The sequence below is a fragment of the Naegleria lovaniensis genome (assembly GCF_003324165.1).
Source record: "Naegleria lovaniensis strain ATCC 30569 chromosome Unknown tig021, whole genome shotgun sequence".
In the NCBI taxonomy this organism is placed as follows: Eukaryota; Heterolobosea; class Eutetramitea; order Acrasida; family Naegleriidae; genus Naegleria; species Naegleria lovaniensis.
In genome coordinates, this window is record NW_025407843.1 from 18,208 (window position 1) to 37,589 (window position 19,382).

A 19,382-nucleotide genomic window follows, 5' to 3' on the forward strand; every position below is an offset into this window, starting at 1 on the left:
AGTTTGACGTAAGTTTCAGCTCAATTCTACTTTCATTTTGGATGACAGATGTTGAAACTTTTATCCTAATATCCTGTCTACAAGATTCTCAAATTACCGCTAATTCTTCACACAAACAAGTCCAAATTTTGGCTTTATATGGAAGTACTTTGTTGAGGTATTTAGCTCATGCAAAGCTGTTCTTGTAGACCAAAATACGTATTTGAACCACAATGTCGTATTGTATGAATTAGGGGCCCATCCAGATTTCGTCAATGTTTGGATCGAAAAACATCAAACGGGAAGCCACGGCAGACGTTTCGTCGAGATTATTAGCTGGCGTTCCCAACTCCCAGAAATAGTGTTACAATAGCATTTGGAAAGCACTTTATTTTTTAGAATCCTAACCATTTTAAAAAAGGTCGAGCAGGCTGTCGAAGTTTTGTTCTGGTGTTTGCTGGAGGTTTTTTCAATAAAAATGTTAAAACATGAACGAAACGCCTTTGTCGGTCTGTTGAGACCGGAATATCATGTTGCCATCAAAACAATGCTATTCGCAGTCCATCAATATATTAATGTCGAACATTTAATAGAAGATATTATTGATCAATGTGGATTTCATCGCAAGGATTTTAATACCATCCATCGCCATCTCGAACTATATTTCTCATACCTCATCACACACAACAAACGAGTCCCATTTGTTCTATACTGTTGCAAATTCCAGGTTGACAATTCAACAAAGATTGCACAATATGTTACTGATTGCATTGACCCGGACGAGGATAGTGCTATCTATAACATTTACTCTGACCCAAAATTTCAAAATCAAAGACAAAATCAAGAGTTAACATCAGAATGGATCAACAAACTACATTTTCAAGGCTATTTGAAATTGAAAGAGTGTCATGACGAGCTGATGCGAATTCGTCAAAAACGTAAACACTCCAAAACAAGTACAGCTTGCGAAGACCCACCTCAAACCTCAACAACGTCACAACGTTATTCTAGTTCAACCATCATGAAATTACTCGAACCAGAAAAAAATGTCGGCGTTATTGAATTACATAAAATCCTGGATCATGGTTTTGCTGAAGACTACATCACGTTGTCATATTCAACAAAAGAACAAACAGCACCGTATTACATGCTGCAACAACTAATTAACAACAAATTTATTCCAACACACTCATCAATTGTAAATACCAAGTCCGACACCATCTCTCATAATTTTGTAGACCATGCTGATTTTAAATCACAAAATAACGATGATGATAGTTATTATTCGGAATGTGATATATTTGATGAGGATATTCAAGAATTGAAAAAATTGTTTTTTCAGGTGTTAGGTAGTCGCAAATTAGTACCTCGAACTTTCTTTTTCACATATCTTCGTGATGCTTTTTCACAATTAATTTGCAAAGACAGTAGAGGCCATAGATGGAGCCCATCTGTTCTTTGTTTTGCTCAAGATTTATTGGTTATCATGGGATACAATGCGTATGAAGCATTGGCGAGAGGGTTGAAACGAGGACAAGAATTTGAACCCTCTTCTGAAAGATGTAACTTAGTCCTACCTTGTTCATCCACACTCGACCATCATTTTCACACCGCATCATATGGAGAAGGGAATACTAAACTAGACAAAGATGACTTTGATAAGCTAGTAGAAAAAATGAAGGTTATTGAAAATCAAAATTTTGGTCTTGTTCAAATTGATGCAGTAGATGTAACACCGCATTTAGGAATCAATACCAAGCTTGGGCTTGTATACGGTGCCAATGAAGGTCCATTGAAGATTAGTGATTGTACTGCACTAGCTCAGAGTCCGAATTTTCCACCCAAGGGTTTTTTAGCTGAAAAAATTGTTCAAACTTTATATTGCAGTATTAACGGTGAAGTTCGAATTCCTGGAAACTTCAAAGTATGCACTACTGAAACTGAACAAACCATTAGAGACACGATTTCTGAATTTCGTGACACATATACTCGAAACATCGTCTGTACTGTGTCAGATGCAGGGTCTGCTAATTACAAATATTTCACATCGAGCCCAAATGAACTACATCATTTTTGCTACAGTCACCATTGCAAAAACATGAGGAATGCAATTAATGGGAGACCAAAATTATATCCGGTTGCCACTAAAGTAGGTGCTCCAAACCTTCAAATTGCACGCCATTCCTCTGCTTGTATTTCTTCCAACGACAACGGAAACGGTTGCCATTTGATGAAAATTGTTATTCAAAGAACACAAGCGACCAACATACCACTTTCCTTCATAGTGAATGACAAAGACACAATTTCATTTGAATGGAAAGAAAAAGAACCACGGAATTTTAACTCTGGAGGCATTTCTTTCTATCATAGCAGCAATGACAACGAATTAAGTGTTACGTTGTTGAGTGAAACCCTTCATACTAACATTGGTAAAGTGTGTGTGGCAAATTTTAGCAATCAAGACATAGCTGTCACCAAAATTTCTTGTTCTATTTTACAACGATTTGAATTGAACACACTCGATGAAATATATAGACAACAACCTTTAGAGTGGTGTAAAATAGTTAAACGGAGCTCGTTTATCAAATATGATGATCAATCTGAGGATGTATTACGTGATGTATGCAATTTACAGTTACTTGAAAAATTACGATTATTGAACGAGAGAACCAACTATCGATATTTAGGATTCTATAAGTACTTAAAAGCGATACATGATTTATTTCATGTTTACGATGACAAAAATCATGATGGAACATCTTCACACAATTTGCACGAAGTGTTGCAAGTTCTTAAGGAAAATTTGGACTATTTGAATGAGTGGGATACCGTTTTCCAAGACGTCATTATTTCCAATAAGAATAATAATTTTACATTATCCGGAACCCTCACAAAAAACATCATTATCCATAACATCAAAACAATTCAGAAATTGATCAGAATTATTCCACAAGATGCAGTTTTTGATTTGTCTTTATTGGGAACACGTTCTCTTGAAGGATTTTTCGGAGAGTCACGTGATTATTCAAAAAGAACCACAGTATTGGACTATCATAGAAGTTACTCAAACATGAAAATCAAATTAGTGAAAAAAGAATGTGTATATCTTTCATACAATAACGATAGAAAGAGGAAATATTGTGATGCCCCTAGTCAAATTAACCAACAAATTTTGATGAGAATGACTGAAAAACAATTTGTTGACTTTAATAATGAAAGAAAGCAAGCTAGAGAAAGCGTGACATCCATTTCTTATAGTTTTACAGATCAAGATTTAATTTGTGCGAAAGACTTACAATTGCGATGTTTACAACATCGTGTCAACTCCATCCGTCAATCATACCATCAGTCAAGACATGACTATAGGGCCGGATTTGCCACCGATTTCATGGAGACAAGCATTTCCAATTACTACAACATTTCACTTCCTGTTTTCCATATTGAAACAAGTGAAGTTTTGCCAAACTTAACAGAACGACTTACATTAACCGACGACATCAGTTTTACCATTATTCAAACACACGACTCATTAATTCATGCTCAAAATCATATTGCGGCATTTTTGCTTAAAAAGCCCGTAGAATTTGAAATTAAGACTAATCATATTTCTTTGAGCAATGCAACCGTAGAGGTTCGCAATTTCAATGAGAACAATGAAAATGCATCTCGACATTCTGAACCAATTAACTCATTTAAAATATTTGTGGCACCAAATCAGACGGATCCATTCAAATTTAAATTAATTGGACAATTTTCATCAACAACCAGCACCAAGCTTTATCAAAAACAAATTGCTGTGATTGTTGGAAATTATCAGTTGTTGTCACCTCCTTTTTACGTATTTGCAAAGAAAACAAAAAACCTCGTTTCGTATTCCCAGCTGAGCCAGGTGGTGGCTTCGTCTCAAGACATGCAATAAAATGTCAAGCATTTTTCATCACAAAAAAAGTTCGTCCAAAAATTGGAACACGTTTAAAATTGTTCACCTATTTATTTCTTCCGACCACAATTACACCGTATTTTTCTAATCACAACAACATACCTCAAGTCGTTTTATTATTCATTATAGCTCCAGCAGAAGCCTTTGTCCTTCAACAAAGACAAAGCAGCTTTTGCTGGGCGAACAACAAAAAGCTAATGTAACAAAAACACTGAGACGTAGCCCGAATGAACCAAATAAAGGAATGTTACACCAGCGAAGTGGTAGTTGGGAACGCCAGGGCTGCAGCAACGGCCATCTCTACAAATCCTTGTCTTGCAACAGCAATGTCAGCAGCCATGTCACTCAAACTGTTTCCAGCAGAAAGTGCAATGGAGAGAATCGAGTCGCTCATGTTCCACATAATTCCAAAAGAATTCAAAACGTCGACCAATTCATTGGCAATGGTGTAAATCCATACTACGGACATGATGAATGACAGGCCTACTATTAAAATGTGATACTTGGGTTTTCTGCTTGTCTTAGATGTGAAAAAGATCAGTACAGAAAAGACAAGACCAATCAAAGCTAGTAGCGCCCACAATGGAAATTCAGAATTGGGAACGTTCACATTCAAATAACCTAGAGCAAATAACATGAATGGAGGCATAAAAATTGGGTTCAAAACTGCCCAAAGCTTGTTCCATTCGTTAGGATCTGCTTTGGGAATGGTTAAATTTCTAATCAAAATACTGGGAGATACGAGTAGAAAGAATAACTTTTCTCCTTTGGATTTTTCTCTCCATTCACATTGATCCAAAAATTCAGCCCATATGTGACAGGCCTTGCATTTAACCTTTTCGAATAAGGTTCTGCTTTCTCCAAGTTCGTGACATGCTTCGCACAAATCTTCTCCTTTGTTTTTGAGATCAAAATGATTTTCAATAATGACTGAACCAACATCGACGGATTCTAGGGCTTGTTGGCTGCTTAAATTGTCCAATGAAGGTGTCTCATAGAAATAAAATCCAAACTTTGGATTGTATTGTGCTCCATAATAATGCTGCTTCTTTTGTAGGGCTTCTTTCACCTTATCTGGAATGTCTTCAATCTTGGAGAATCGAAGTGTTGGTTGCATGCCTTCCTTCCAGCCCGACGAAGATATATCTAGCTCGTCGAAAGAGCTGGCTTCGGAGAGGAGATCGTCATATTTCGTATAGTATCGGTCATTGATGAGAGATTGCTTCTCAGAATTTGAAGAGGACATACCTTTTAGCACCTTACACCTTACACTTTAGTGCCGTTTGCAATGGCACGTAGTCCCAAAAAGGAGATACAAATAGCACTTAACACTGGAGTGCCAAATGCAAACAGCACCTGACACTTGAGTGCCAAATATCATCAGCACTTGTCCGATTTATTTTTTTTAATTATTTATTAAAAATTAGCAGATTTGCGACCGAACTTCGTGGCTTGCTCAATGTGAAATGCAAAGGAGCGACCTGGCTCAAAAGAAATTGCTTGAGAGCTTCGGGTCACAATTTGATCAGTTCTCGCTGTACAACCATCATCCACTTCGTCCAACACGTCATTTGAAGATGATGATGAGTACTCAGATTCTGAATCTGTAATAATTTTGCTCTTACGGGATGTTGTTCGAGTTGTTGCTCCTTTTTTCTTCTTTGCCTTTGGTTCTTCGACTTTTTCTTCTTCTTCCGACGTCACTTCAACAATTTCACCATCTCCCACTTCTTGAAAATCTTCGTCTTCAATTACATCATCAGCTTCCTGACCGGCGAACTCTTCCAATGCTGTGCGTTGGTCTGTTTTCAATCCTTCTAAAAAGTTTTCAAGAGCGTCAATAGGAGCGGTGTTTGTTGGAATCAAGCCTCTTGACACTGTGTCAGCAGGCCTGGAATCGAAAGGGTCGGCTCTTTTTCTCTTCTCGTTTCTCTTCTTCCTTCCTTGCTTGGTGTTGTCAGCATATGAAAGTGGCACATTTTCATTCAGGCCCAATAATTTAATGACGCCTGTAACATCCTCTCGGAGCATCATTTCAATTTCTACGATTGCATTACCATCATAAGTGGGTACTCCTGTAGCATTTAACACTTCTTGGACGTTGGTGTTTCTTGGTAGATTATTCTCCACAGCACTTGTTGCAAGTAACAATTTAACAATATGCGACTGCCGCCACCAATCACACCACGACTTCACACCTGGACAATAAAGTTCAATTGCATCAAGAATGGTTGTTATTGCTTTCTCAGACCTAAACTTCTCAATATCACTGGCCAAACCTTCCACTCTCGTCCGTACAGCTTCTTCAACTGGGATAACCTTTACCATCCGTTTCACACTTCTCTTGAAGTGAATAAAACAACCAGATGCCAATTGTTCAACAACTTCTTTACCAGCACTTCCAAATTTCTCCATAAAAGCCTCCCGTAATCCCTTAAGCTGAGACTGAGAAAAATCGACAAGGATGGACTTGATTCTTCGATCATTGCCTACAAACAATTCTTTCAAATCCAAACCACCGGACTCCAACGCATCCAAGAACATTCGGAAACAGGTTTTATAATCCTCTCTCTCAATTAAAAAGCGGCATAATTGGAAGCACATTCCTCCTTTCGCATGTTCAAAAAATGTACTTATGCCAAGGTGATTAAGAAACGGCCCTGATTTCGCTTGATGTTTCATATCAATGACTAGCATGTCTACATGTTCCATCAAATGTCGACTGATAGGAAACATTAGGAAACCTATTTTAGGACAAAATTGAACTTGTTGGACCCAACTACCAAATCCATCTGACAACGACATACCAAAAAGACACTCATCTGCCAAGTTTTTCGTTAATGAGGGAAGTAAATTCTCCTCAACCGAAGCAAGAATTGATGCAAAGTTGGAAGTGGAACCAAATTTTGTAGACATGGCTTTTCTTCTTATCCTCTGAATTCTTGTCCCGTTAATCAGAGCTCTGTTTTGGGCACCAGGAATAAATGGAACTCCAACTCCTCTTGTCACTTGTTTTGCGGTCAATGTAGGATTTTGATGGAATGCATGTTCTAACAATTCTTTCTCCTCAGTGCTTACTTTTGAAGGTGGAGGGTTGTGATGAAGATGTTCACCAATGCAAAACAGAAACTGCTTGCCAGAAATTTCGTTCTTGAAATATTTGAACTGAACAACACATTCAAACAATACCATTTCCTTTTGATGTACCGAACAAATGGCGCGATGAGCACTCTTTGCAGCAGTTTGATTACAACCATGTTCAGGACATTGATAACAGCCTCGACATAATCCATGAGCAAGGTTATGCTTTTGTTGATTGATGATTTTGGATGTGTAGCTTCCAAACTTGATGCTGTATTGAATTCCCGTTTTCAAAGAATTATCAGAAATAGAAGACCCCTCATATGAGTAGAGAATATTGGGCAACGGATATTGAATAACTTTAGAAAGATGTTCATGGTGAATCGATTTGTCTGAAAGAAGTTGCCAAGGGTTGAATCTGACCATTTTTTAATCAATTGTTTGATACTAAGGAACGAAGTGTTGGTTTTATTGAGAACAAAGTTTAACGGTTAGTTTCACATACTAGAACCTCCATTTCAATCAACATCCATTTCGCACCTTACACTCAAGTGTCAAATACAAATAGCACCTTACACTCAAGTGTCAAATACAAATCACACTTCGTTCATTTGGCACTCAAGTGTCAAATGCAAACGACACTGACACTAAGTGTAAGGTGTAAGGTGCCAAAATATAACAACTCGAATTTGAAGTGGAGTCACAAACCACACATGAATCCTCACCATTAATAATACATCTTCGTTTTTCTTGAGTTTTTTTTTGAATCTTGTGTTTCATGTTTAAGGCAAGCTTACTTCCAATCACAAACACCACATAGGCAACATAAATCGCCAAGAACGAAATACTTTGCCATAAATTAATCGATCCATCAACCATAACAATGACAAACACAAATGTAACACTGATCAAATACGTGATGACATCTCTTAGAAAAGGGAATGCTGAAACTTTTGCTTCCTTCACAACAAGAGTGACACACGCAAGCAGCACACTACAAATAAAGAGACCAGAACCAATTGGCTCTCCTAACCCAAATCCTGTACTGCCAGAGAAAATTCCTGCTATTGTACTGAAAATATCCGGAGCACCATTGCCAAACGAGAGAAATGTCACACCTGCAATATCAGGACTCAATCTCAATATTCTAGAAATTTCAGCAAGGCTAGGGCAAAAATAATCTTCAGCAGTGGCTGTGTAATATTGGTGTTCGTCAAAGAGACAAGCATTACAATTCAACTACGTACTTGAAAGCATGTAAAATAAAAAAACCATCCAGAGTGTGGCCAAAACATAGAACAAAGGTTCTAGATTCTGGAAGGTACAATAACGAATCAATAAATAATTTAACATGCCTCCAAGTGGTGACATGCAATTTTCCTTTGCGAATTGACATTGATCCAACTCATAGGTTGAAATTTTTGTGCAAATCTTTGTGTTTTCTTGAGTGGAATCTTCTTGAGAAGAGGAAGCAAAATTTTGGGACCTGTTCAATAACATGAGAGGTTGTTCAAGATTATTTAAGGAAATGGGAGCAGAATTGAAAAGAGTGACATGGAAAACACTTTCATTCGACGACCATGAAGCCTTTCGAAATATTTCAAAATAGGACAAACCCATGCAACCCATACACAGCATGACTATCACCATGCCCTTTATCAACATCCAGTATCCATTAATTCTGTACGTCTTAGTTGGCTGATGAGGTGATTCCATGTGCTGGTTATAACCACGTTGATGCGAAGAAGAGTAGTACGGCGAAAAGCTTCCGTCGTTACTTGAATCCATATTTATACCATTATTAGGACGATACACCCATCTTGATAACAATCTCATTCTTTCCGATGAGTATATATGATTATTGAATATAGAGCAAGAAGCCTTGATGGTTGTATGGGGCCAACCCGAAGCAGTCTCTCAGGGAATTTGTTTGATTTTTTTCTTGAATCTTGTTACTGCAGCGAAATTTGTACTTTTATGGGTTTATGAGTAGGCAGAGAATAATGAGGAATTGGTGAGGACAATGATTATAACAAGAATGGAGAATTGAAGGGAGTGTCCTGTGCTTAGTCAACTTGATCATCAGAGAAAATGGAGTGCGTGTTCAGGAAATTTCAACCTCTTTAAAAGGAGATTTTTTGAGTCAAGTCCCTTTGAGAATCTTGACTGTGAAACTATGGGACTTGAGAAAACAAACTCGGAACGAAAGGAAGTCCTTTGCAATATTTACAACTTTTTCAAACAACCTCTCCTTTTCAAATTCAATAATTGCATCAAAGAAACAATGTTCAATTTGCAAAACTTAGTTGGGAATCTTGTCTGGTTGTTTTCAAGAAAGAAGAAAAAATATGCAAATCACAATTCTTCATGATGGATTGATTCATCTCTCTCAAGCCATTGACATTACAACTCAAAAACAATTGATTGAACACATTATTCAACAAGAAGGTCCAACACTAGAAAGCTAACACACGAATGGTCTCCAGAACAACAACGACGAATCAATATTCTCATTTTCGACTCCCATTCCATACACAAGTGTGAAATTTTACATTCACTCGCTCAACAATGGCTTCAACTCGCTCACGAACATTGAGAGTGAAAATTTTGATCTCATTCGTTTAAATTGGTATCCTCCAAATGGTTCCATAGGTTTTCATGCAGATACCATTCCGAATATGAGCACTCAACAACATTTAGAATTCACTCGACCTGTGGTATCCATTTCATTGGGAAATGATGCTCTCTTTCAAAATAGAAATTCTCTCGATACTCATGACAATGACATCCAACAAGTGCTGTTGCACAGTGGAGATGTCGTCATCTTTGGAGGACGTTCACGCATGGTCTTTCATTCAGTTCCTAAAATTTACCCAAATACCATTTCGAATGAGGAAATTCGACACAGTATGGGAGAACAATTTGGAATGGGACGATTTAATATTACCATGAGAAATGAATATAAATTTAAGGAGAAGTGCAATTACCTTTGGAAGGACGAGTAGAAAATGGACAGTTTTTGAGTGCTCGAGCCATTAAGGCTGGAGTGAATTTGAGTTGGAAATGTCCAAGAGAACCATGGATCATGATGTGTAAGAATGAAATATTTTGAAACTTTTTGAAAATACTTGAATGAGGGAATGCCGGCATGATCATTATTATAGGTCAAGTATGTTTCTTCTTTATTATCAACATTATTTCAAACAGGTCAGCAATGTTGTTGGTTCATCAGAAATTCTCGTAATTCTTTCACAACCTTTCAGAGAATAAAAAAAATTACAATACTGACATTGGCGTAGCACTCAAACACACACGAGGATGACAAGTCTTTTGAATGAAAATCCCATCACGTCCATCACGACCAATGCATTGAATTCTTCACAAGTATTGCAATTACAATCCAATCATAGCGGTGTCAGTTTTATTCTCATTCTTGATGGTTGTGTAAGTAGATCGTGTTCGAGTGTAATAATTATTTATTTGGTTGTTGTGAATCATCATCATCTTTCCGATCATCAAAAATTCTTTTATGTTAAACATCACACAATTTCACGAATCAACCATTGAATTATTATCATTCAAAACTTCATGATCGTAATTACTATGATGTCACACATGTATTTTCCAAATCAGGTATTTTTATTGGGATTATTGATTTTATTTTGTTGTCTTCAAAATTTAAGATTATGGAAGAAGAAGAAGCAACCATCGTTGAGTAGCAGCAGCAGTGGTACATCATCACCCAATTTATCCTCTCCATCCTCCACTTCACAAAATGTTCTCTATCGCTTCTTTTATCGACTCTATTCTTGGTTATTCCTTGAAAGTGAATATGTGAAAATTGGAAAATTATATGGACAAGAAGTGAGCGTGTATTTGTGGTATCAACATCAATTCATTTTGTTTTTTGGATTTGCGACAGTTGTTGGGCTAAGTTGTTTGTTACCATTGCATTTGACAGGAACGCCTACCATTGTCAATTCAAGTCTTGTGAATACGACTCAAATTGAGACCTCTTCGTTTCTGTATCGAACCAGTGTGAATATGGTCTTGTCACTTCCTGATCGAATGTATGCCCATGTGATCTTGTTTTATGCTTTTTCACTCTTGATATTGTTTTTATTGTACCGATTTTCTTCATCCAAGTTTGTGACACAATATATTAACATGGATGGTGGAGGAGGAACTTGTGACACTGGATCATCATCCTCTACTACTACTACTACTACTAGTGGTCACACGAACCATGAATCAATTGGAGCGAATAATAGTGACGAGCGACTATTGAATGTGTCGAGTACTCCCTCTGGCTACGGATCGACCTACAGCATGGTCAGCAATTACAGCGTTCTTGTGAAGGATCTTCCAGTAGAGTGCACTGATAACATGAAATTTAGAAAAGCCGTTGAAAGTGCATTCCCGAACATGAGAATTTATTCATGTCGATTAATTCATGACACGAGTGAACGAATCAAAATTGAAGAGGAATATCAAAACGCTCTCCAACATATCAAACACTATGAATATGTGAAAAATGAAACGAACAAGCATGTGAAATTGATCAAATTGTTTGAATCAAGCTCCAAGAAAGCCAATTGCTGTTCAAAAATTGTTGAGAGAGTAGACGCTTTGAATTATTGGTATGATCAGAAAGAAAAATTAGAACAACAGATTTCTGATTGGGAACACACATTTGAGATGATGCCAAAAGCAACTGGATATGGTCATATCATTTTTAAATCCATTCATGATGCCTCGGAGTGCAAAGCTCAATCCATGAATGGGTTGAAATGGTTCAAAACTAATGAAGGACTTGATTTCCGAATTGAACCTCGTACCTACGAACCAAGTGACATTAATTGGAAGAATTATGCAGTGACGAGTAAGCAAAGAGGTGTTCGAGTTGGTTTTGTGAATATTGCTCTTCTCATTTTGTTGCTCTTTTTCACAAGTCCTCTTGCTATTGTGTCTGCAATTCAAACAATTGCAAACAGAATTCCAGAAGCTGCTGCTGCATTCAATCAATTGAAACAAGCAAGTGGATACACTGGAGATTTACTTTTCCACTATTTACCAACTCTATTACTCTTCTTAGTGACACAATTATTGCCAATGACTATTCCAATATTAACTTCATTGGAGAAATATAAGGCCTACTCCCAAGAGTCTCGAGTTTACCTATTGAGATTATTTATTTACTTGATTTTGTCAACATTGGTACTTCCAGTTTGTTTGTTGACATCATTGGATGGTATTTTACGTTATTTCCAAACAGAAGGAAGTGGAGAAGATTGGAGAACATTGTTCGATCGATTATTTTTACCTCAATCAGGTGCCTTCTTCTTGAACTATGTCATTCAGTATGCATTATTAGGATGTTTTGTTGACATTATTCGAATGAAAGATCTCATCAAATATTTCTATTTGAGATTTAAGAGTGTGACTGAGGAAGAAAAGGAACAAGCAACCACCATTGCTGAATTTGACCTTCCTCTCGAATATGGATATTTAACCAGTTACTTTGGAATTTTATTGACCTTTTCTGTATTCGTTCCACTTGTTTTACCTGTTGGATTTTTCTACTTTTTAGTCAAGCATATTGTGGATCGATACAATATTTCAAGATTGTGCTCAAAGAATGATCGAGCTCGATTCAAAATCTCACCAGACATAACTTCCTACCGAGAGAGAAACAAGATGGTTGTACAAAAAACCTTTGCATGTCTCATCCTTGCTCAAATTTACATTACTCTATTCTTTGCCAAGACTGGTGATGTGACTTATATTCATCTCTTCCTCATGTCTCTCATATTGATATTGAGTGTGGTGTATTGCTTTTATTGGACAGCTTCTTACAGGACTACATTTGTACCCTCTGCCTCTTCAGCAACAACAACTTCTCAAGACACGAGTGGCTTTTCCTTCTTGAGTTTGAATAGTGGAAGTGAGAGTACTTCTCTCATTGAGGGTGCTTTTTATAGTGAAGAGGAAGAACTTGCCATCTTCTCCTCACAATTAGACAAGTTCAGTGAATGTTATTTTCCACCTCATGCTTTGCAAGGAATGTCTGGGTTGAGAGAACAAAAGGAAGAGGAGATGAAACAACACTTGAATCAAATTCAACTATGAGAGACATAATCAACATGGGGTTTTTAATTGATTGCCGAAATGAAATCCAAATGTTTTTAATTTTTTATTCAAAAAAATTGTTTTGCTTGTTCTTCTTTTCATCACCCCATTAGTATTGATTTGTTCATAATTTTACTTGTTTACATCAGAGGTGATTGAACATTCATTAGATCAGGCCTGATATCCGATTGAAGATTTGTATCAATCTATCCGAAATTATTAATTCTCAAATTGGTAATACAAAGCGGCTGATATGTTGAAATGAACCGAGTATGAATCAACACCAGCAACAACAACCATCATCATTATCACAATCAAATTCGAGGTTTATCGCTCATAGTACTGGTGGTCAAATTAATATTACAATGAATGCAAATAACAACAGCAATAACAACAACAACAATGGAACATCATCGGCAAGAGTAAATTCCAATAGCAGTGGTGGTACGAGTAGTAGTGGAGGATCAAGAAAGAAGCAGCCTCAACCATCCCAATTCTATGGCACCAAAGACACTACCCCCATGACTTCATCGGGAGCAGGAAAGGGATCATCATCGCACGAAGGCAAAGGTATGATGATTACATCTCCAAAGCCCACGTACAAAAGTCTAGTTTCCAAACCCAACGTTCAAATCAAAGGTACTCCACAAATATTGGCACCAAAGAGAGGTCAAACCGAACCACAAGTACCATCTAATGGTATAAGCACTTCAGCAACAACAACTACTCCGGGAGGTATTCAATTGTTACAAAAGCCAACAAGTGGTACAGCACCCAAGGGTACTGCAAACACTTCTCAAACCTCTTCACAAACACATTTAGGAGATATTATAAGCCAGAATTATACTTCGGCCAATGTGACGCAAGCAGTAAACATTGCCACAAGAGCCGTATCCTCCAAAGAGTTGAATGGAGGTCAACTCGAGGCAAACAAACCAAGTACATCATCAGTTGCAGCACTAAAGCTTCCAGATCATCCCATTATTCAAGGATTTACCGACAAGGGACTAAGTCTTATTCACGAAATTGCTTCGGGATCATTTAATAGTATTCTGGAATTGCAATCCAATCACCTACAACAACTTGCAAATCTATTCCCAAACGACAAGCAATTATCTACTGAAAGCAATAACTATTCCGTTATTGGAGTTATTGGTAAGCAAGGAAGTGGTAAATCTCTTCTTTTAAATTCTCTCATTGGGAATAGAGAGGTTTTTGCTGTTGAAGATGTGGAGTGCTTTCTGGATTGCAAATATAAGACCAGTGGAGTTGACATTTATAGAACTTCAGATCAGCAAATATTTATTGATACCCAACCTTTGTTTGCTTCTCAAGTTCAACATCCAACGAGCGGCAGTGGCTACTATTCCACATCTGGACACAGTATGGGACTCACTTCTAGCGGATCTAAGTCATTTGAGCCCTCTGTTGAGGCGGTATCAATTGCTGCATTAGAGAGTTTTGTTGACATTACTAGTCTTCAAATTGCGTTATTTGTGTTCAGTGTTGCACATGTCGTTATTGTCATGTTGGATCATCAATCAGATGCGCTTGAACAATTCAAAATGTTTCAATTTATTCAAACAATTAGAATGTTACAGCAAGGAGTACCAAGCATTACTCAGTGTGGAAAGGTTTCTTCCTCTGCAGCAGCTACTCTTGAAGGACATGTTCCTGAAATTGTTTTTGTTTTCAACAAGGTACAACCTAGGGATATGAGCGAATTGAATATTAAGCACATGCAAGCATTGCTTGATTCGTACTTTTCGAGTACATACTTTAGAAAAAACGGCCATATCCATCCACATATGTGGCATCACAATTTTAAGAAAAACGAAACTGTGAATTTCTTTATGATTCCCTTTACATCTAAGAAGGTATGAATATTTGTTACAAATTTGAGTGAATTGTTAACACAATTGTGTACTGTATTGTGATCACGATTGCATAGATTGAAGACATTGCGGAATCTTTTAATATTCTAAAGAAAGGTATTCACACCATGCCAAAACCAGTCTTCAAGAAAATGTCTCAAGCAGAATGGTTTAGTAGCACCGTTAGAAATTTCGAGGTGATAAAGAAGAGCTATTTCCTTCAGGAGTATATTCGTAAAATAACAAGCAGTATGTCTGTGCATAATTGAGCATCCTTGGCAATTACTTTGATTGTGACATTCGACTCTGGATGACTATGAATCAATCCATATTTTCCTTTAGAAGATTCTCGCTTTCACAAGCAGCTCCCAGTGCTTGAGAAGATGAAATTTTAAATGATTCTGACCGTTTCCAATTTAACAGAACACATGTGTTATCGCTTTGTGCTTTCACTTGGTTCTTTTGTGGGTTGAGATTGATTCATAAACTGTTTTTCTTCTTCACTAATTTCGTTTCCTTCTTTGATGACATCCATTAGCGACTTGATTGATTCTGCAATGTTCACGTTTGATTTGAAAATTGTCGATAGTTGCTGCTTGTCAATGGCAGTGACAGCCATTGAAAGTTTGAGCTGGTTTTTAAGCTTCTTCACCAATATTCTTCGTTGAATGTCGTTCTTTTCATACTGCTCTTTCTCTGCATTCCACATTTCGTGATCTTTGGATAATTTCTCGTTTTCCTGAGCGAGCTTCCTGTTCTCATTTCGAAGCACCTCGTTTTGACTTGATAGTTCTTTTAGGGTGTTTTCCAGGTTTTCATTCTTGACCTTGAGCGCATTGAATTGTGTGTGAAGGAACGATTTTAACTCTTCTTCTTTGCTTTGAAGTTTGTTTTGCAATTCTTTGTACTGTCGCTTCATCTCTTCATATTTGATTTGATTGTCTCTAAATTCGGTTTGAGCTCTTTCATTGTCTTTCTCCTGTCTTGTTTTTTCCTTCATCACACTTTCATAATTTACCTTTAATCGAGTTAAATCCCATTGGGTCTCGTTGAGTTTTGTTTGAAGTTTGGTTATTTGTGTATCAAGCTCGTTATTCTTGTTATTTAGCGTCACAACTTGCTCCTTCACCTTATCTCTTTCAGCACAAAGCAATTCCTTGTCGAGTTCTAGCTGTTTTGTCTCCAACTCTTTTTTCTTGAGCTGATGAACAGCATCTTCCCACTCCTTTTCGTACTTTGAAAGTCTACCTTTCAATGATTCAATCTCATTCTTGTCTTTATCACGATCTGTATTGTAGCTCAAAAGCTCTTTTTTCACTTGTGACAATTCGTCCATAAGAGGCTGTAATTGCTTTTCGGTTTGATCTTTTTGCATTTTGAGGAAATCTACTTGTTTGGTAATTTCTCCAATCTCTTTCAGGAATTGTTTGGCATCTTCATTCTTTCTTTCATTTTCTGTTTGTTCTTGCTTGAGACGTAATTGAAGCATGTCCACTTGCTTCTCTAACTTGATCACTTCAGGTACGTACTTTTCATGGAGGCTTCGTATCTCTTGTTTTGCAGATTCTCGTTCTTGAACATTCTTGTTTTTCCATTTCTTGTATTTTTCTTTGAGCTTGACAATGGTATTTTCACGATCTGCAATTTCCTGTTGAAACTTTTCAATATAATGATGATTAATCTCATCCTTTTCTGCAAATTTTTTCTTTAGGGTTAGAATGGGATCTTCCAACGCGTCTGTCTTTTCAGCCATTTTTCGTTCTCGTTCCTGATTCACTTTCTTTTGCAAGTCCAACTCTGTAGAAAGTAAATTAATTTGTTTTTGTAAATTACGAATATATTCTTCCTCTAAAATTGTTTCTTCTTTTGTTTTAAACGATGATTTAGTGATGGATTCGGACTGTGGTCCGTTGGATGGCGGAATGGCACTACTGGATCCGTTCAAACTAGCATTCTGAGACTTTCTGGTAGTATTCTTCATCGTTGAGGAATTTGATAATTCCATAATCGTTTGTCCAATTGGTTGTTTTAATTTTCGTTCCGAATAATTATGATATTTCAAATCTTCATCCTCATCAATGTATGGATTTTCATTGGCCGTATTTTTTATTCTTTGAACCGAAATAATTCCATTGAGAGAACTTCGTGCGTTGCTGCTGCCTGAACTCGAAGCTGGTGAAGTGGATGAAAATGAGCCTGACCTGGAGCTTGGTCTTTTCATTTCTTTTTTTTTGTAATTTGAAGTGGCGGGAGAATAAGGTTGAAGCTATTCCTTTTTACTCTTGCCGATTTGAGATTTAAATCTTAAAAAATGAATTTAAATCAAGATGAGAAGCAAGAAGAAGGCTTGATGCAATCGGATGGTATTCATCATCTCACCACACGTTCCGAGGATCATCATGACGGTATTTTGAATTCCTTCTCTATGGATCAATCCTCATCGGGATCCATTCAGTCTTGTACGAATCATCACCGTCATGCAACAGCTTCCGATGATCTTCACCTTTCTCTCAACCGGAAATCAAGCACTCCCACTAAACATAAATCCCTCACGATACAAATTGATTCACCGATTGACACTGCTGCTGTTGTTCAGCAACAATCAAGACAACAGTCAGCCAGTGTGGATTTATTTACAAGTACTACAACTCCCCAATCTAAAAAGATGTTTTATTGTAAATATTTGAAATACAAAGGATCTTATGACACGACAGTTTTGCTACCCGAACGTTACACACCAGACTTGAAACATAGCATGGAGGGAGAGCTTGTGAAAGCATTAGGTATAGGAAGCTTTGGAATTGTTGTAAGTAGAATATTCTTAAATTGCATGATTTTGAACGTTTCCTGATTTGTGTATGTGACTTGACTTTTTTGAAAATCAAATCTTGATGCTTTGGAATTTTATTTTACAAATTTCAATACGAATCAGTTCAAGGCATTTGATAATCACAACGGAGGAAGAGAAGTTGCTATTAAGAAAATTGGAGATGTGTTTTCAAAACGACACAGAAAGCATTTACTGAGAGAAATTAAAATAATGAAACTACTTAATGGCCATCCAAATGTAGGTCACAATTTATTCATCAACACATAATATGACAAACATGTCACAATAACTTTTACCGTTTAATTTACACAAGATTGTCAAACTTGTAGATATGTACATAACGGGAAATCAAAACAGTCCTCACTTAGAAATTATGGGCTCTGTTTCACCAAGTGTTTTCGGTGGGGAAGGGTTTTATTCCCCCTCCCAAATTGAGGAAGTCCCATTTGAAGTTGAAGATTTATATATTGTACTGGAATTTATGAAGGATGGAAATTTAGCCAATTTCATGTCCAACAGCAGAATACTGCAAGAAACTATTTCACCAACCATTACAAGAAATATTATGTGCCAAATACTATGTGGACTAAATTACATGCACAATTTTAACATTATTCATCGTGATTTAAAACCAGAAAATTTACTTATGGATGGAGACCGTGTGGTTTTGGCTGATTTTGGGCTCTCAAAAAAACAACAAACTGAGAAGGGGAGCTCTTACGTTTGCTTTCGATACTATCGGCCACCTGAAGTTGTCAGTAAGTTGGAACATTTTGTTATGAAATTTGAAACCAACGAATTTTTTCACAACATGCAGTGCAATACCATCAACAAACCACAGCGATCGATGTATTCTCTGTTGGATGTATTTTCTTCGAATTACTTTGTCTTGAGCATGGCTTGTTCAAGCAAAAAGAATTATTTCGGGTGAATGGTGGTAAGTTCTTAAAACTGCTCAATGATACATACATTCTTTTTGTTTACATTGACATTGAATTTCATGGTTCAACTCATCATTTCTACATTACAGTTCTTGACCATTTACATAAATTCTGTGAAGTGTTAGGTTACCCTTCATTGAAAGATCTTAAAGGTACAGAAAAATCTGTTCATTATTTTCAGTCCAAACTCGATCCAAACAAGTATAATCAGCAACCAATTCTCCATGAAATTTGTTCAAATTTTCATCCATTACAAGCAGACCTTCTCAAGGGCATGTTGAGATGGAACCCTGAATCTAGATTAACCATTCAACAAGCTCTTCAACATGAATACTTTGCAAATTGCATCTATCTTCAAAATGATACTCTTCTTGAAGCAAAACAAATTGATGAAAATTCTCTAGAAGTGAATGACGATGATGAAACGCTATTTTCAATATTCAAACATGTGTTTTATGATGAAATACTTTCATTCAAAGAGTCTTTATCTCAATAGTCATTGAGGATGTAATGATTGTAACATGACGCAATTTGTCACATGAAATGACCATGATGATATCACCTCTTTTTTTTCAAATACATGGAAATGAAGTTCAATTGAAATTGTC

General features: G+C 36.8%; 9 protein-coding genes across 9 annotated transcripts; 5 read left to right on the forward strand and 4 right to left on the reverse strand.

The window, feature by feature from the left end:
- Positions 1 to 457: 457 nt before the first annotated feature.
- On the forward strand, positions 458 to 3,898 carry C9374_004402 (uncharacterized protein; the record flags this gene model as incomplete). The annotated part of the gene is made up of 1 exon (XM_044694038.1): positions 458 to 3,898. One exon carries the CDS (start codon positions 458 to 460, stop codon positions 3,896 to 3,898), a length of 3,441 nt encoding a protein of 1,146 aa, XP_044548744.1.
- A 268-nt stretch (positions 3,899 to 4,166) lies between these two features.
- Positions 4,167 to 5,165, reverse strand: C9374_004403 (uncharacterized protein; the record flags this gene model as incomplete). Its single annotated transcript, XM_044694039.1, has 1 exon — positions 4,167 to 5,165. One exon carries the CDS (start codon positions 5,163 to 5,165, stop codon positions 4,167 to 4,169), a length of 999 nt encoding a protein of 332 aa, XP_044548745.1.
- Positions 5,166 to 5,335: 170 nt separating this feature from the next.
- C9374_004404 (uncharacterized protein) lies at positions 5,336 to 7,426 on the reverse strand (the record flags this gene model as incomplete). The annotated part of the gene is made up of 1 exon (XM_044694040.1): positions 5,336 to 7,426. One exon carries the CDS (start codon positions 7,424 to 7,426, stop codon positions 5,336 to 5,338), a length of 2,091 nt encoding a protein of 696 aa, XP_044548746.1.
- A 192-nt stretch (positions 7,427 to 7,618) lies between these two features.
- C9374_004405 (uncharacterized protein) lies at positions 7,619 to 8,836 on the reverse strand (the record flags this gene model as incomplete). The annotated part of the gene is made up of 2 exons (XM_044694041.1): positions 7,619 to 8,193; positions 8,248 to 8,836. The coding sequence occupies 2 exons, from the start codon at positions 8,834 to 8,836 to the stop codon at positions 7,619 to 7,621; spliced, it is 1,164 nt and encodes a 387-aa protein (XP_044548747.1).
- Positions 8,837 to 9,678: 842 nt separating this feature from the next.
- On the forward strand, positions 9,679 to 10,005 carry C9374_004406 (uncharacterized protein; the record flags this gene model as incomplete). Its single annotated transcript, XM_044694042.1, has 1 exon — positions 9,679 to 10,005. One exon carries the CDS (start codon positions 9,679 to 9,681, stop codon positions 10,003 to 10,005), a length of 327 nt encoding a protein of 108 aa, XP_044548748.1.
- Positions 10,006 to 10,318: 313 nt separating this feature from the next.
- Positions 10,319 to 13,129, forward strand: C9374_004407 (uncharacterized protein; the record flags this gene model as incomplete). Its single annotated transcript, XM_044694043.1, has 2 exons — positions 10,319 to 10,444; positions 10,634 to 13,129. 2 exons carry the CDS (start codon positions 10,319 to 10,321, stop codon positions 13,127 to 13,129), a joined length of 2,622 nt encoding a protein of 873 aa, XP_044548749.1.
- A 272-nt stretch (positions 13,130 to 13,401) lies between these two features.
- Positions 13,402 to 15,272, forward strand: C9374_004408 (uncharacterized protein; the record flags this gene model as incomplete). The annotated part of the gene is made up of 2 exons (XM_044694044.1): positions 13,402 to 15,006; positions 15,081 to 15,272. 2 exons carry the CDS (start codon positions 13,402 to 13,404, stop codon positions 15,270 to 15,272), a joined length of 1,797 nt encoding a protein of 598 aa, XP_044548750.1.
- A 164-nt stretch (positions 15,273 to 15,436) lies between these two features.
- Positions 15,437 to 17,224, reverse strand: C9374_004409 (uncharacterized protein; the record flags this gene model as incomplete). The annotated part of the gene is made up of 1 exon (XM_044694045.1): positions 15,437 to 17,224. The coding sequence occupies one exon, from the start codon at positions 17,222 to 17,224 to the stop codon at positions 15,437 to 15,439; it is 1,788 nt and encodes a 595-aa protein (XP_044548751.1).
- A 90-nt stretch (positions 17,225 to 17,314) lies between these two features.
- On the forward strand, positions 17,315 to 19,270 carry C9374_004410 (uncharacterized protein; the record flags this gene model as incomplete). Its single annotated transcript, XM_044694047.1, has 5 exons — positions 17,315 to 17,809; positions 17,936 to 18,070; positions 18,147 to 18,591; positions 18,651 to 18,770; positions 18,864 to 19,270. 5 exons carry the CDS (start codon positions 17,315 to 17,317, stop codon positions 19,268 to 19,270), a joined length of 1,602 nt encoding a protein of 533 aa, XP_044548752.1.
- Between the last annotated feature and the right edge of the window lie 112 nt (positions 19,271 to 19,382).